Source organism: Psittacula echo (assembly GCF_963264785.1).
Source record: "Psittacula echo genome assembly, chromosome: 9".
Taxonomy (NCBI): Eukaryota; Metazoa; Chordata; class Aves; order Psittaciformes; family Psittacidae; genus Psittacula; species Psittacula echo.
In genome coordinates this window covers 1,713,271-1,730,017 of record NC_137745.1, presented here as the reverse complement: position 1 = coordinate 1,730,017, position 16,747 = coordinate 1,713,271, and the positions used below count along the sequence as shown (strand labels likewise).

General features: G+C 41.9%; 1 protein-coding gene across 8 annotated transcripts in view; it reads left to right on the top strand.

The window, feature by feature from the left end:
* CADPS (calcium dependent secretion activator) overlaps positions 1 to 16,747 on the top strand; it is a gene marked incomplete at its 5' end in the record, with an annotated part of 213,435 nt that overhangs the window by 157,517 nt on the left and 39,171 nt on the right. For 5 of the 8 annotated variants that reach the window (XM_080625195.1, XM_080625194.1, XM_080625193.1 and 2 more), the window contains 3 exons: positions 5,070 to 5,226; positions 6,236 to 6,377; positions 16,288 to 16,443. In XM_080625195.1, coding sequence (XP_080481321.1) covers positions 5,070 to 5,226; positions 6,236 to 6,377; positions 16,288 to 16,443 — 455 coding nt within the window. Of the gene's footprint in view, positions 1 to 5,069; positions 5,227 to 6,235; positions 6,378 to 13,006; positions 13,154 to 16,287; positions 16,444 to 16,747 lie in introns of all 8 variants that reach the window. The other 3 variants (XM_080625190.1, XM_080625189.1, XM_080625188.1) reach the window with 1 other exon arrangement.

Here is a 16,747-nt window from a genome sequence, read left to right as displayed (position 1 = left end):
TCACCTGGTTTCCTGTTGGCCTCTTCTGCCTTGGCTTATTGGGAATACCTCAATTACTAGTCACGGAGGTTAGGATGGATTATTCTGTTACTCATTATTTGGGTTATCTAAGGCCTTATGCAACTACTCTTTACTCTTCAAAGCACTTTAACAGAAAGATTCCTGTTTTAAACCCACTGAAACCATGTCATAGTCAAATATAGACCAGAAAATCTTGAGGCTTGATCCTGGAAACACTTGACCCCACAGGCAGCTGACATTGCTGGCTGTAGTCCCGCTCTCATCACGTCGGGATATTTCTGCCCGAGCAAGTGACGTTGTGTACCCATGTAAGTATTTGCAGGATTCAGCCCTGAGTTCTCTGTAAATCTGGTGCTCTTGGATGCATATTGAAAAGTTGATAGTTTTAACATTCGGAGTGAACAGTTATTGTTTATGACTGTAGGTAATGTAACACTCATTCACTATTTTCTCTTTTCCTTCCCATTGATATATATATATATATATATACTCACTATATTTTGCATTAAGAGCATTTGATAAATAATTTCAAAATCACCTAAAAATCATTCCAGTGTATATTAAATTTGCAGTATAATTTAACTTATTGGTAATACACAACAATCCACAACACCCAACTAATGCTTGATTGCATATTTAAATTTCCTCCCTGTTTTTCTACTGTTCATTCAATCTTGGATGATCCTGGCAGGGGAAAGAGGTATGTGACTAAACCGAATGAAACGAGTCACTCCTGTCATATTTCGTGCATGCCCTCTCAGTGCCATGTTTTCCTACTGGGATTTTACCCGGGTTGCCCTCGCTTCCGTAACTTTGACCGAGGAATGTAACAGCAACTTCGAGTCGGCTGCTTGCGGAGCTGGTAGCCCGACACAGGAGGGTAAATGTGGCATAGCAGTCCATGCATGTAGCAATGGGTATATTTTACGAGCGCTGCAGTTACATCCCAACACAACCCTACCTGCCTGGACTCTCTCCTCAGCCTGTTGTTACCTCTGTTGTTTTGCATTCACCCGACCTCTAGTACACTGTGGTGGAGGTGGACTGAATACTACACGAGTGCCTAGAATGGTAGTGGTCTTCCTCTGGTTTTGTCTGTATGTGCCTTGTACTGGATATACAGTATTTATATGTAGAGAGAGAATATACGGGGTGAAGAGTGAAATAAACTTCATCTTTACAAAAGCTCGGGAATGCTCAAGAGCTTGCACCTGAAATATGACAACCTGTCCAAGGATAATGAGTGTTTTATTCCACTCCTCACCAGCACAGCCAGCCGGGAAGGAGCTGCTTTTAAATCACAGGTTGTTTTGGAAATAGCGGAGTTGTGAAGGAAGCAGGTACAGGGCCGGTTGCGTTCAGCCAGCCACGTCACCAAGATCCTCACCAGGAGGAAGACTCAAAACTGTTCTCCAGCATCTTTTGTGTCACAGGGTTTTGATTAGAGACAGAAGGTTAATGCCAGCACGGACAGGAGGCATGCCGGTCCCTTGTTCTGAACGGTGACCTGGAAGGGTGAAATGCATCTCTCTCCAGAAGCCCGGCACGCTGTCGGTACGTTATTGAATCCCTGTCCTGAGCGTGGCTGTGGCATTTCAGCAGGGTGCAGACTCTCTGCACACTTTGAATTGCTCCCAAAGGAAGAGAGAGAAGAGGCTGGGTGGTTTATCGCTCATTTTTGTTACGCATTGTAGCCACGTCGTGCTCTCACTGTGCAGTGAGAACTGCTGAGATGTTGCACTGAGGTGTTGGGTTTTCCCCAAATTATTCCTGGTGATCTTTTTTTTTGACGTGCTGTCTGTTCACCTGGAGAAGGTTCAACCTGCAAGATCCGACTCTGTGGTCTACTCTAGGTGTTCAGCAGAAAACTAATTTGCACTGCTTACTAAAGAAATGCCTTCATTTACTGAAATCAAGGAGTTTTTGCAGTTAAAATGTGCCTTTTTTCCCCACATGCACATCCAGATAGATGATATAAGAGATATGATGAGAACCCAGAAAATAATACTCAGAGCACAGAAGACATTCAAAACCCATTGCAAAGTACCATGTCAATCAGTTAGGTTTATCTTACCCGTTAGAAGGAAGCAAACCAGCGCAGGCAGAAATGCAGCAGAAACCGTGTGCCTATGTCTGTAATCTGTGAGAGCGGGAGGTCTCTGTCATTGTGTCATCTCTCCCATCAGATGTCTCCTAGTTCCCTTTCTCTTCCTCTGGATGACTGATGACAAATGCCAGAGACAATGCCATTCACCTATTTTTAAACTTGTGTTTTCTCTCTCTATGTATACGTATGTGTATATGTATATATGTATTTTAACTTCTTGAGGTCATACATATATACATGTGTATCCATGTGTAAAATATACAATAATAGGTGTGTTTGGCTAGAAAGCACACTTTTTTCCCCTCCTTTGCACTGTGTTTTAAACAAAGCAGGTAAGTAGATGGTAAATAAATGAAATGTTACCATCTTGAAGGAGGTTTTTCAAATATGGTGTTACCTGAGCAAGAAGGTCCTGTTCACTGAGAATAGGGAGGAGAAGGTTGAGGATCCTGAAATAAGTTAGGGACTTACCGAGCTAAAATTTGACTTTTCCAGCAAAAGGGAAAGTGTGACTGGTTTGGGCATATTTTTTTTCTCCATAAATGATCACATGCTTTTCTTCATAAGTTCTTTTAAAAATAGCTTTCTTTTTCCTTTTGCATGGAAGCAGGTTTCTATTGCAGGACTCCAAAAGTTTATGTTGATATTTATTGCAGAAGATGTTCTTTTCCCTTCCCAAAAGATGCTGATGGCCATTGGTCCTTCATAGAGACCACTCTTTGCCTATAGACCCGTGGGCAGTCTTTGATGGGGTGACAGCATGGTGGGCTCTTGGCAGGCAGAGGCACAGCCAGAGAAACCACCTCAAAGCAAGGACAGCCCCGGCATCCTCCTTCAAAACCAGATGAGCACTGATGATTTAAGATGACCCTCCACAGCCCCATTGCTCGACATTCACTCATTTCCCACCTGCACTTTGGGGAGAAGGTTTGAGCAGGCATCAGGAGCAGACGTGGGTCTTGATGTTTTGGTTCCTGGATGGTTTCTCAGCAGTTTGATGCCTCCCAGTGCCATGTTCCTGGGCATCCGTCCAGGCACTTGGTTGGACACCAGCACCAAACGTGTGAGGAAGAGCTGAAGAGCATCACAACGCATGCTTAGCCATCCATGCTCCCTAACTCTGCAAACATCCAGAGCCATCATCACCATTGCCTCCAAGCTTTGCAAGCACCCCAGGGCAGGAGTTGCTGCAGTAGTAACAGGCTTCCTCAGAATCAGGTTCCTCCGTGTGCGTGGGGCTGGAGACAGTTTGCAGATGAAGGAGCCCAGCGTAGCCACCTTGTCCCCATGCCATGACCACAGGGACACCATAACCTGCTGGTGTTGCTGCTCTGGGCATGGCATTTGCCCAGCCTGCCCCAGGGCATGCTGAAGTTGCACCTTCATGGCGCAGCCCATCTCATCCACATCTTCACCTCCATGGAAGGGTGAGCCCAATACCTAAATTATTTGGGCGTTAACCAGTTATTTTGGTTATTTTACATCATTTTCTGGGCACATAATGCCCAGTGCCACATCCAACCTATCCATGTCTTCACACCAGTTTTATATCAACTCATGGAATAACAGCAGGGCAATGTCAGTCTGCTTTATGTTTTAAAGGAATGAAGGAGTGGAAATAGACGCAAAGACCCCTTGCCAGTATCAGCTGAAAAGTCAAGCCAAAATAGGAAGAATCAAAGGGTTCCATGGCAGTAACCTAGTTTTCGGGCACTGCTCTCTCTCCACGGCCAAATGCACCAGCAGCTGGATTTATACTCTGCACATCAATGCCATTCATCAGAATCAAAGCTGACCCCTGAGAAAGCGGAAGTCCATTCTGCTTATTTGTGTCTGCTAAAATCTGCAGAAAATACCTGTTCCTGACTGGCAATTCCTCTTCAACCTCATTCATCTATTCCCAGTCTTTTCCATTTTATCTCCAGTGTTGTGCCTATGCTAGAGGTTTCTTTTTCTTGCAAAGTGCTGGAAAGCTGATTCTTAGATCCTTTAAGTCACTGAGTAATTTCCTATCACTCCAAAATGACAGCACATGGTCCTACCAACAGCACTTCTCATATTGCATGTTCCCAGCCAGAAGTGATTACTAAACACGCATGCATGCGTTCGCAGCATTCACATCTGAGCCATGTATGATGTGAATGTCAACGTCAGAGAGCCCGTACAGTGAATTTGAAGGACCCATGTGCATGAGAATGAGTTACTTCACTGACATTTTTTGGTTTTCAAGTTTAGATCTATTTTTTTCTGCCTCTGTGAAATTATAGGCTTGCGGTAGATATTTTTTGTTTTATCTTGGCATGTTGATAATAGAGCTTTGTAACTGGTTTCCTAATCAGCAGCATTATGAAGGTGGCAGTATGTTTCTATGGGTGTGTAGAGCTAACCATGTAAAATGAACAGTGCTGCAATAACTCCTACTGGTGACGTTTGAAGTATCTCTTAAAGGAGAGTGTGAGTGATTTAGGGCAGATTTTAATGTCTTAGGTTTCTAGTTGTTAAATGGAAGTGGTGAATCCAAATAAAATTTAAACTGTTGAAAAACACGGCAGAAAACCCACAAGGATGGTGAAGAAACTCCCAAATTTCTATACTTTAGAATAAGAATTACTTGATTTTTTCCTGATAATTAACACAAAGATGAACAAAAGTCATTTATTGTAAATTGAACAGGCAAAACCTCCTCTGCCACATTATAGCGGCACACCTTTACAGTGGAGCTCTAAATAGATCCTCTACAAGAAACCTTCATATTAAAATAGCAGTGCCTAATTGCTGTGATTAGCAATGTCTGTGCAGGCTAGCACTTTAAAGCACTGTTCTCTTTACAATAAAGGTAGTTTCCATGGGATTTTTGGTGAGATATGTGGCCTAACGTCTTTCCCTGTGCTTTATTAAAACTAATATTCTTCTTTATTACCTTTTTCTACCAACTCTGAAGGCCTTTGCTTGGTGGTCAGACCTAATGGTTGAGCACGCGGAGACCTTCCTGTCACTGTTTGCAGTGGATATGGATGCTGCGTTAGAGGTGCAACCCCCAGACACCTGGGACAGCTTTCCGCTCTTTCAGCTCCTAAACGATTCCCTCCGTAGTGACTGTATGTATTGTACTGTATTTTGGTCATTTCTTTTTCAGTGGGCTGCTCAGGTTACTGATGATACTTTCAGCCTCTCCATACTGCACGGAGGACTGAGATGGGTAGAAGTTTACTGTACATATTCTTTTAGCACCAGCTTGATTTTGTGCCATTCCCGTTAGAAAAAAGCACACAGACACCCCTTAAATGCCTCAGTCAAAAGTGAGAAGTTGAACTTTTATTTTGCTTCATCTTCTCAAGTCAAGGTAATGGCTGCCTGATAAGCAGGGAATTAAGTACTCTATCTCACTGTCATTAAATGTGCGTATCGTTTTATATGTGTGTACTGCATTTATTTAACATGGAGTAAAACAGTCCCTGCTATAAAAGATTTTATGGAAGGGAGGAAAGTATTACAGTAAATAGACACAGGAGCAGTTCAGGAGAATAGTGCTTTGTGAAATAAGGCTCTTCTCCAAAGCAGAGGCTCTTTTCCAAAGCACATGTGCCTATGCCTTTAAAACCTGTGAGGATTTGGCACTTTCCAGCTGATCCAACCATTCCCCAGGGAGCTGGTGGCAGAATTGGCATTGCCATCAGATCCCAGACCAGTGCTCCAATGAGCTTTCTAAGACTACATGAAAAAGCCAAGGACTCATCCTCAGAGAGCAATTTCCAGCATCATGGTAGTGAGTAACCAAACAAGAAATTACTCTCCTACCTGCTAAAGCCAGAATGTTTGCCATGCTGTATTTCTTACATCCATTTTATTCACAGGAAGTAATATTGTATATGTAAGTTTGACATTAATGGAGAAGAAGGTTTGTTGTCTGTTCATTTGTTTGGAGTAAGAAGCCATTCCTGCTGTTTTGTCATGAACACTGGTGCCTGATGCCAGCTCCTGTTATGTTCTTGAAGTTTCTTCCTGTTTGCTGACAAATTCGTTGTGTAATGAAGTGCCACACTGTGGTTTCTTACAGAGGTTTTAGTAACAGTAGTGTCTTACTATACTTTTATTTATCTATTCTAGATAATTTGTGCAATGGAAAATTCCACAAACACCTCCAAGACCTGTTTGCTCCACTTGTTGTTAGATATGTCGATCTGATGGAGTCCTCAATTGCACAGTCAATTCACAGGGGCTTTGAGCGGGAGTCATGGGAGCCAGTAAAGTAAGGAAACCTCCTTTGATACAATTGGAATTTGGGTGCAAATGGATGGAGATTCATACAGAGATGAATTAGCAAACATTAAACTGGACATGTAGACAGTGCTGTAGATTTCTCTAGTTTAACGCTATAAATAGAAGGCCTGATCTCTTCAGGGTTTTCAAGTTAATGAGGGAAATGGTATTGGCTTTTTGAAATGCATTGCTCAGTTTGAACCGTGTGCCTTTGGACAGGGAAGCATGAAAATGTAAAAGCCTTCTTAGCTGGCATGGCTTTTTGGATCCCGTTCCAAAGGGCCTTTTCCAATGCTGCTTTTGAATTCAAATAGCTCCTTTTCAGAACAAAACCTCCTTGCTTCACTGTGTTCAGTCCAGCCCTATAACCCGTGTAACCTATAACCGTATAACATTGCTGTACTTACTCTTCTCAGCACTCATTTTTTCCACCCACCCCGTGGAGGTTAGTGCAGCACCGTGCTTCTCACATCAGCCCCATGGCTGATGGCTGCGTGTATCCCGTATCCCAGGACAGTTCTGCCAGGTCCCAGCTCACTTGCCTGTAGGATCAGGCACGCAGAAACCATAGCGTAACATGGGCAAGATGATCCAAGCAGAATCAGTTACTACATTTGGAGAACTAGGAATTTACCAGCCAGAAACTAGCAGCCTGAGAGAAACCCAAATTGAACTCAAGAGCTGGTGAATAATAAAAATGTGGCGTGTGCTTTGTATTACTGTTGTTATTTCACGGGTTTTGAAGCATTGCTGAACCCTGTCATACTTGCTCTTAAAAGCCAAGTCAAATCCACGAGGGAAAAGGACTGACTTTTCCTTCTACTAGAGGTACTAAAAGGGAAAGATCAACCTTTTGCAAACAACGTGAGTCTGGTGGTGCCTCAGACAAGGGACTGGGACCAGGCGATCTCTGGAGAGACTGTTTTCCTTGCTTTTTTGGGGATTCTCTAGGCCAAGTTAAGCGGCTCTGTACTCTCAGAGGTTGCTGTATAAAAGAACGTGTGGTCTTTCAGGGCTTTTCACACCAAATATGTTCCGTTTACAAGGAAAAGAGATTTTGTTCAGCAGCCAGCCTCCCATATGCAACCTGGAGTCTGAGTACCCAGGTTTTTTCTTTTCTTTCTTGTGCATCCTCAGCATCCGTAAGGATTCTGCCTGCCAAATCTCAGGCTTTTTCTTGACACCTGATCATCCCCTCTGTTTTGAGTGGGGTTAAGTGGCTGGCATTCAGGAGCCTCTCTCACTTTCCATTTGCTGTCTTTGGCCTGCAGGCTAACAGGATTAAAAATCCTAAAAAATCTTGTTTCAAATAAGCAGATGTGACCCAGAAAACATACAAGAAATAGATCTTTCGAGTAGGAGAATGCCATTTTTACAGCCACTCCTTCAAGCTGAATTGCACTTCGAAGTTAGCATTAACTTTAGTTTCAGAGCTCTGCTTCAGTAACGAATATGTTTGTATTAACTTGTCTCTTATGAAACAGAGGGAGTTAACTCTGGGTATGTGTCTACCTCCATCAAGCAGTCAATAAGCAATTCCTTCTGCTTTTTTCTTTTGCCAGATGCTGACGTCAATTTGGCTTTTAATGACTTCAGTGGCTTAACTATAGATGTCTATAGGCTCTTGGCTGTCGTATTTGCCTGTCAAAATGCCTTGTCCCTGGGCATGCCATTATCTTTAATTTTCAAGTTATCTTTGATTTTCTTCGTTCTCTTCTAATGGTTATTCCCTTCTGGAGTTCCAGTCACAGAGTGCTTTGAGCATCGCATTTTCAAGCGGAAGCCCTGGATGGACTATCTGTCTTACAGACTTAGGTATTTAAAAGATTTCTTCCAGCAGGAAAGTGGGTGCTTTTCACAGAAGCTTGTGTCTATCTGGTGAAAAGATGCACTCAGGGGGTTTTTTCCACTACCTGGTGCTTTGTTCTTGTGCCTTGCACACACAAGCGTGAGCTGCAAATCCTGGCTTAAGGTGACGTGAGTAGGTGAAGGAAGACACCAGCGAATGCACAGAGGGTGGCACATACAGGAGTGTGAGGGCGAAGAGGGGTGCGATTCCTAGGATCTTGTGACACTTTTGATGGGCTGCTCAGAGCTAAATGTTAAGGCATCTTCATCTTTTGCCTCCTGGGCAGACCACCTGCTCCTCTTAGACTGATCGACAGTGAACTTGCAGAAGAACTCAGATCAGAGACTGACTTTGTTTGATGTACTCCTGCATCTACTGCCTTCTCCCCCTACATATCCATACTGCCGCACAGTTGAATTTCTGACCGTTGATTCTCAATTAGTTTGGACCAGCCAATTCCCATCCAAGTCATGGACTTCCATTGTCACGTTTCCAGCAGAGCTTTTTGGGAATTGGAAAACACTGCAGTATGTTTTCCCATGGCTTTCCTCTGCTTGGAAGAAAGACCTTCATGTTGGATAGAAAAGATAGGTCATTGTGGCTATCCATTCCTCCGAGCTTACTGTTGTCCTGCTTTGGATCTCTACAGTGGATTAAGAGAAGGAAATCTCATTATCTCCTGTTAACCAAGAAATTATTCCACAACATAGAGTCTTTTGAAAGGGTTTCTCTGTGCTCATGCTTGCAATCAAGGCTGAAATATGTAGCCCTTCATAACCTGACCAGATGGCAGTTTGTGAGCATATATTTCTTCTATTTTCATTGCTGAATACTCTGCACCTTATGCTACGAGGAGTTAGGTATAGAAATCACGAACAGAAAGAGAGATACTGTTGAGTATTGAAAACATGGGGGGAAGAATCATCGATGTAATGTGCTCATGAGGGCTATGTAATCTGCCTCTGCAGAGCTGCTGAATTTGCAGGGGGTCCGTGCCCTATAGCTAGAGCAGCTGGTGTGCTTGTATGAATCCACGCAGAGAAATGTGGAACACTTGTCCTTCGCACAGTCATCCAAATACGGAGGATACAGAGTAGGTCTGTTCTCTGGTGAGTTGAGAGGTCTTGGAAAAGTAGGGTTTGCAATGGGGTTTTTTTCATGCTAGCTTCTCAGAGAACACTGATTTCTCTTGCAGCCAGCAGACACGTACGTGTGTGTGTGTGTCTCCGTGTGTGTGTCTGTGTTGAAAGATCTTTCTGAGCAAATGCTAAAGCCGGTGCAATGACAACCGGTTTCACTCGCTTGACTAGGACGTTACTCATTGACCTGTGGCTGTCTCTACCGCACTGTAGTCCTGGCTTTAGCATCCATTACTTGCTCACTAACCCTTTGCAAACTATTTATAAATGTATCATTAATATAAATGTTAGAACTTGAACAGTATGGTTTTACTAATCACTTTATAAAGCTGTACTACTACAAAATGCTCGTGAAAAATGTTTCCCCTTAACAGAAGCACCGTTGTAGTGAAAATGAGTATTTTTGTTACTATTCTGGGTGTCAGTCACAGGAAGATCACAGATTTGACTGCCTACTTCACTATCAAGCTCTTTGCTTTACATCAAAGCTTTTGTGAAAAAGATTTGCTCTTGAGCATTTGCTCTGCCTAGGCAGCAAGGTTGTGTTTATAGTGATGGGAGAGACAGGCACTTGCGTCTCCCATCACTAAATCATTTCAGGCATCCTGTAGGAACTGAGCATTTCATTATGGGCAAGGGTCTCATTTAGCTCTATTCTGAAACCAGGAGACAACTCAGTGAAAATACCGTGATTTTTCTGCCCTCCTTTCAGTACTAGGGCAGCTATACAGGAGCAGCCCCCATGCAACTGGATGTTTTCCGTGATCAGTGCTCCAGTAGAGTGTGAGCATTGGAATGTTGTCCAGGGGTATGTTGCCAGTCTGTTTGTGCTGAGAATTTCCCAGCAGACAGTACAGGTGAACACCATTTACGCAGCTAACAGACACAAATGACGATGAATCAGAAGCAGCCAAGAAAACAAGCAGTACAGCTCCAGTGTGCATCTTGTATCAAATGTATCAGGATCCAGTCCTGAAGCTGAGTCGTCTTAAATCAGACAGCCCTCATCTTGTTGATGCAAATGCCCACATTCCCTGCCTGATGGCTGAGGTTATATTTAGCCATCTATATTAAATAGGCATGGCTGGCTTCTAGAAACAGTTTCTCATCTTGGACCTGTAGTTTTATGGTCTGAGCAACTGTAGGCTGGAACATTTGTTGATAATATTAATCATTTTTTACAGGTCTCACTGCAACTGTTAGTCAGATAATTAGAGCAGTTGAACCTGCAAAACTGTGCATGTCAATTCAGGAGAATATTTTTAAAATTAGTTACTGTATGTTAACATAATATACTCCATTATTTTGCTGTTTTGTTTTGTTTTAAGAGTACTAACTTATTCTTGCAACATATCCTTGCATCAGCAAAATAATGTGTTGTATAAAAGAAATATGTTTCCGTGTGAATATAGTATACTGTTTACTCTAGAAGTCATATTTTATTAATACAGTGTTTTTATTAATATAACACTGTCACTTCTTGAATTTTAATATTAAAACCAAAGGTCCTCTGATTTATGTATTTACCATCTGGCTAAGTTATTTAAGTTGCTTTTCCTTATACATTTATATGTTGTCCACCTCTCGCTATTTCTTTATTTATTCCATATCAGTATCTAACCACATGCACTGCCATTTCTGAAGATTTAACACTCTCTCAATCACTATGGAGTCTGTGTCTCATTCAATAATCATGTCATCTTAATAGCAGATACAGTATGAATGGAAACAATAGACAGCTTTGTTACGTTAGTAAATTCTCGTATCTGCTTACTGCCTAACAAAGAGAACAAGCAGATAACATGAAGCCAAATTTATTAAGAGTCATAGAAACAAAAGAAAACAAGAACAGACTTTTTTTCTTTTTTTTCCACTAGAAAGAGACTTTGGATTGTGGATTTCTTCTCCAACAAGGGATTTTATGCACAAAGGGAGAACAAGGATAAACTCTATTCCCTAATACTTGCCACCAATGACAAGCTGAGCTCTTGCAGAGATGTGGTTCAAACCTTCTGTTGCATTAGGAACCATTTATTAAGTATAGCCAGTTCAATTCCATTTCTTTGGGGTTTGATATGTAAATTTTTCAGTAAGAAATGGAGTTCAAAATGTGACTCAAAGAAGTTGCTAAGATTTAAATATGCCTTAAAAGACATAGTGTGTAGTTTGGTAGTTTTTCAAAGAGTTCACATAATGCTGCCTGTACAGTAACTAATGTAATCCAGGGAACTGAGAGAGATCTCTTAAGGTGACACGTCCTGATGTGGTAACTGAGAGCAGGGAAGTTTGGCCGCTGAAGGTGTGCCCATCCAATTCAAAAGAAAAGCTTTCAGTAGGTTCAGCAGTGCTGAAGCTGTAATCCTGAAGTCCCGATTCCATTTTCACTGAGCCCAAATAATCATCTGGTGAAAACAGTGTCAAAGTAGCTGGGTTTGTTCCTCAAATGGGACTGTAAAACCATCTATGGATTGGGTACCACTGTGTGTGGGTATCCAGTGTTACTGGATTAAAGCAGAAACAAGATACGCCTCTAAAACTGGCTTCTTTTCTGTGAGCCAGGAAGCATGGGAGTTGAGTTCCATCTTTTGCAGATTCCCAAATCCCACAACATTTTTAGTTTGTCTATAAAACAGAACTATGATGAGATACCCATTAAAACAGAATTAGGCCAGTTTTAACATCTAGAGACCTAGCACACTTGTGGTGCTGTTACACGGCACATTGTCTCAGGAGAAGATGGTGCATTAAATTAATGCACTAGCCCACTTTTGAAAGATCTCTATTTGCATAACAGTTGTGTGTCCGAAAGGATTTATTGAAGTCATGATGCCCTAGTGCACGTGCTTCATAAATTAACCTTTGAATGTCTCAATCACCCCATGGTGATTCCAGCCAAGAAACATTCACATGCTAGTCCTGGATTTCAGTGTACTTCATTCACAGTGCACGTATATAGAGCTGGGCAATCTGTGGTACCCATTTTCTCCCCACCCAGGAATGCAGAGGATCAGGGCATGAGTCTTCACTGAGGAAGAACCTTGTGGTTCACTGTTTCATTGCTCCAGATTAGCCCATCTTTGTTATTTGTATACTATAAGATAAACAGACAGGTTTTGGAGTGAAATCCTGACTCCATTGAATTTGGTGGCAAGAAAAACTCTTCTGGACTTCTGCAGGGCTGGAATTTCAGACTCTCTAGTTATTATTTTGAATCCCAGTTCCTTAGTAGATCTCTTAGTTTAGCTCTTTCATCCAATCTAACTGAGACTCACTCCCTTACGAGAGAGATTTTTCCAAGGAAAGGCTGCTCTCTGCACTTTGAAGCGGTATCAGGACTCGAAGGTGGAGTTATTTTCTAGGGGTGTTAGAGTACTCTCTTAATTTGCTCCTTTGTGATTCTTCTTTTCTTTCTAATTCTTCTTTTTAAGGAACTTGCTTTTTATTGCCGACTGCCCACCCAGTACACTCGAGCTTCCATACTCATGCTTCTTTCTGAAATGTTTTGCTTTAGTTTTTTAACTGTCGTCATGCTGTGAACTTTGCAGATTTGTTTATGAGTGTCACATGCTTCTGCTACATCTGCATTGTCACTGTTATGGTATTTTTTCTTTCTGTCTGTTTCTTCCACAGGAGTTTAACAAGTAATCTACCCAATGTGAATCTACCAAATGTGAATCTCCCTAAAGTACCAAATCTACCAGTTAACATCCCGCTAGGCATCCCACAAATGCCTAGCTTTTCTGCACCGTCATGGATGGCTGCTATTTATGATTCTGAGTGTGTATTCAGTTCAAATTAGATCTCATTTAAATTTAAAGTAATCTTGGCATGGATATGTATTGTTTGTTTCTGTGCATTACATAGAACTTTAAAGAGTGGTACAGTTAATTAGACATTTTCTGAATGAGACACTCGTGAATTTCTGGCATGTGTATTTCAAAGGGTTTTTTTGTATAAAGCTTGAAATTTTGTCTTAGTCCCACCAAGAGTTTGAGCAAGTATCTTGCTTCACAAAATAGCTGTCAACAATGGGACATGGTCTGAACAACGTACAAACCACAGAACATACAATGAACGAACTTACTCACGATTACATCATGTGTCTCAGCAAAGAGTTTCGTCCAAAAGAGAAGATGAACCAATTTCAATGCCAGTCAACCAATTTCTGTGGACCAGATGTAGATCTAAAAGTGAATGTTGTTTAATGCAGTTTCCCAGATAATAATTTTTGTCTTGATTCTGACGAAACAGTTTAACAAAGAGAAACCCCCTGCATTCATGTTGGGGGAGGCCCCGAGAGCAATTACAGCTCCATAACCATCACTACAGCCTAAATAATGCCGTGACCAACTAAAGAAAGATATTTTCAATGTGATCTTTAGATTATGTCCTGGAAAATCAGTGTCAAAGCAGTTGATCTATAGGAGCCTTATGCTCTCTGCTCCCCTCTCTTGAGTGTCCCAGGGTACATGGGTGGATCTCAGAGGGGACATATCACAAATCCTGAGCACATAGTGGGCAAGTTCTCCTCTTATAATGTATTTCCCTTACAAGTCCCGGCTACCAAAGCAGTGTGGAGGGTGATATACAATGGGCTCAAACCAAATCTCGTCATTTGAGGTAGCTCATCTCCCAAGATGTCCTAGCAGAGGAGCAATATCTCCTGGCAATTCCTAGAGAGTTATTTAGGGTTGGCATGAGACGGACTCAGCCGGCACTACACAAATGTGTTGCTTTTTCCTTACCTACTCACTTCAAAGATAAAACCGAAGAAACCCCCCAAAATTACCCCTTTCACTGTTACTGAAACACCCTCAATTACATCTACAACTGGAGTCCACCAAAATGCCTCTGCATTAACCTTGCACAGGCTGTATTGCAGAGCCGTGGTAACAAACCAAAGCAAGGCAAACACTGATGTATGATTTTTTTTAATAGATTTTAAAAACCTTTTCAATATTAGCACGGTCATTTATGTTTCAAAGCTGTACAACTCATATTCATGCTAAGATAGCTATATTAAAGGCTAGCTTAGGCAGTTGTCTGTAAAGAGTACTTGAAAGTTTTAATCTATTTCTGTGCATGCTTCGTGGTATTGCCCTTGAAAAGATAAGAATCATGTCATGACAGAAAATTGGATAATCCCTCTGAAAAGGCTTGAGCATCAATGGTATATTGCAAGCTGCCTGCGTGATTAAAGTAATTGCAGTGCTCACAAGCCAAATATTAACAGTGCTTCTTGGAAATGAATATACTGTATTGTTTACTTGCATGGAGCCCTAATCAAAAGTGAGAAAAAGACCAAGAATAATACTTTTAAATTTTTGAAACCAAATGGATGTCATAATGTTGCTGTAAATACCAATTATTGTATTTGTACGTATTTAATTATTTGAAACATAAATTCATGCAGTTCCAAAACTGGGGTTAGACTGTTAAAGCTTATTTATATCCGAGCACAGGTTTGAACTAGATGCAACTCAAAACTGACTGTAGATGAACACTCAAGACTGTGGCACAAACTGGTCCCCTGGTTAAAGGAAATGCCTGATTCTTTATCTTTTCATCTCCCTGGTTTCCTTCTACTCACCCTTCCCCTCCATCAAGGACATGTTACCTGTTGCTTAGTGTCAGCTACATTTCTCCTACAATGGAGGCAATTCGTCCTTTATCTCGTTAACTCTGTTAGCAGAGGACCTCTCAGGACCCCTCTAGCATGTTGGGACTATGGTTCTCACCTCGGAGTAGCCTTGTATGCATTAGCTCCAGTCTCCTCTAGCATTAACTCAATGCAGCTGGCATCTGTCACAATAGAAACACCCTCCCTCATCTGTTTCTATAGATGATGTCAGCACAAGTGGTAATGCATGGTGTGTTAAATATCTTATAAATTACCGTGTTAGCATTAGTGGTATGCGAGGAGGGGGTTGAAACTCTTGAAGCTCCCTTGGTAATTGTTCTGGGAACAAAAAAACAAGTGAGGGAGAAGGAAAGAGGGAGAGAAAAGGGTTATGGGTGCATAAATTTCTCTGTACAAACAGAGCACAATCCAGTTCTGTATTTTTATTCTGTAAGTGGAGGTTTGAGATATAATTATACTGTGAAAAGAGCCGGTGTAGCTACACACTGCAGGACCAAAGACTTCCATCTGGGCAGGGGTGTGCGTACCAGAATATATGCTTGGGAGAGAAAATCAGAGTTTTGTGACAGACCAAAGATGTTACAAAATAAATTTAAAAAAGTAATAATAGAAATTTGTTGTCTTATAAATGCCTTTGCAAGAGGCAGATCTGTGAAAAGGTGCAGCAGTCAATCCTGCCAAAACTCCTGGCTATGAGATGTCTAGTGCCCTTAGCTCAATTGACTTACCCTGATTTCTTTTCAGCTGTTCAAGAGATAAAGCGTGTCCTCGCTCACCACTTGTTAGCACTGTCCCTTATCTGGAAATGGGGCTCTCATTGGGAGGGGACAAGGCAAGCTCAAGATGTAATTCAGAGGGGGGAGAATTGCATGAAACCCTGTATCTTAATAACTGCATACAGTCTAGTATGGCAGTTATTATTGACCAAGGATTTTCTACCAGTTTCTGGCCTTAACTCTTAATAATCACATACATTAATGTGGTTATTAACTAAGGCTGATTTTTACCATACACACGTTATTCCTGTTAAATATGTGTAACCCATAACTTTGTCTTACTCATCTGGTCTGGAAAGTTTTGTGGGTGATGACAGCAAGGTAGATTAGGCAACTGTATGGTAAAACTCAAAACCCTGATGGTGGAGATTACCAGCGTTGTCGTGTGTATAGAACTACTGTCTGCTCTACACTTGTTGCAGGAGTGGTCTCCACATCAGGTTACAAAATGCCTGATGCCACTTGTGACTTTTGTTCTCATTTTGCCCTGCCAGCAATGGATCAGGCACCTCAGAAGATCTGTTCTGGAAACTCGATGCCCTACAGACCTTCATTCGGGATTTGCACTGGCCTGAGGAAGAGTTTGGAAAACACTTAGAGCAACGCTTGAAGCTTATGGCGAGTGACATGATCGAGTCCTGCGTGAAAAGGTACGTGACCATGAGCAAACCAGTCATGTTTCTCATAGGAGCTCACAGGATGCGGTTGTAGAATCATAGAATCACAGAATGGTTTGCGTTGGAAGGGACATTAAAGCTCATCCAGTTCCAACCCCCTGCCCCCGCTTGCCACTAGACCAGGTTACTCCAAGCCCCCTCCAACCTGGCCTTCAACATTGCCAGGGATGGGGCATTTTCTGTCTTATTATCAATGAAGCTTCACTTCAACCACCATTTATTAGTGAACCCAGCTCATCTCTGCCCAGCACAAACATGGTGGAAAACCACCCTACTG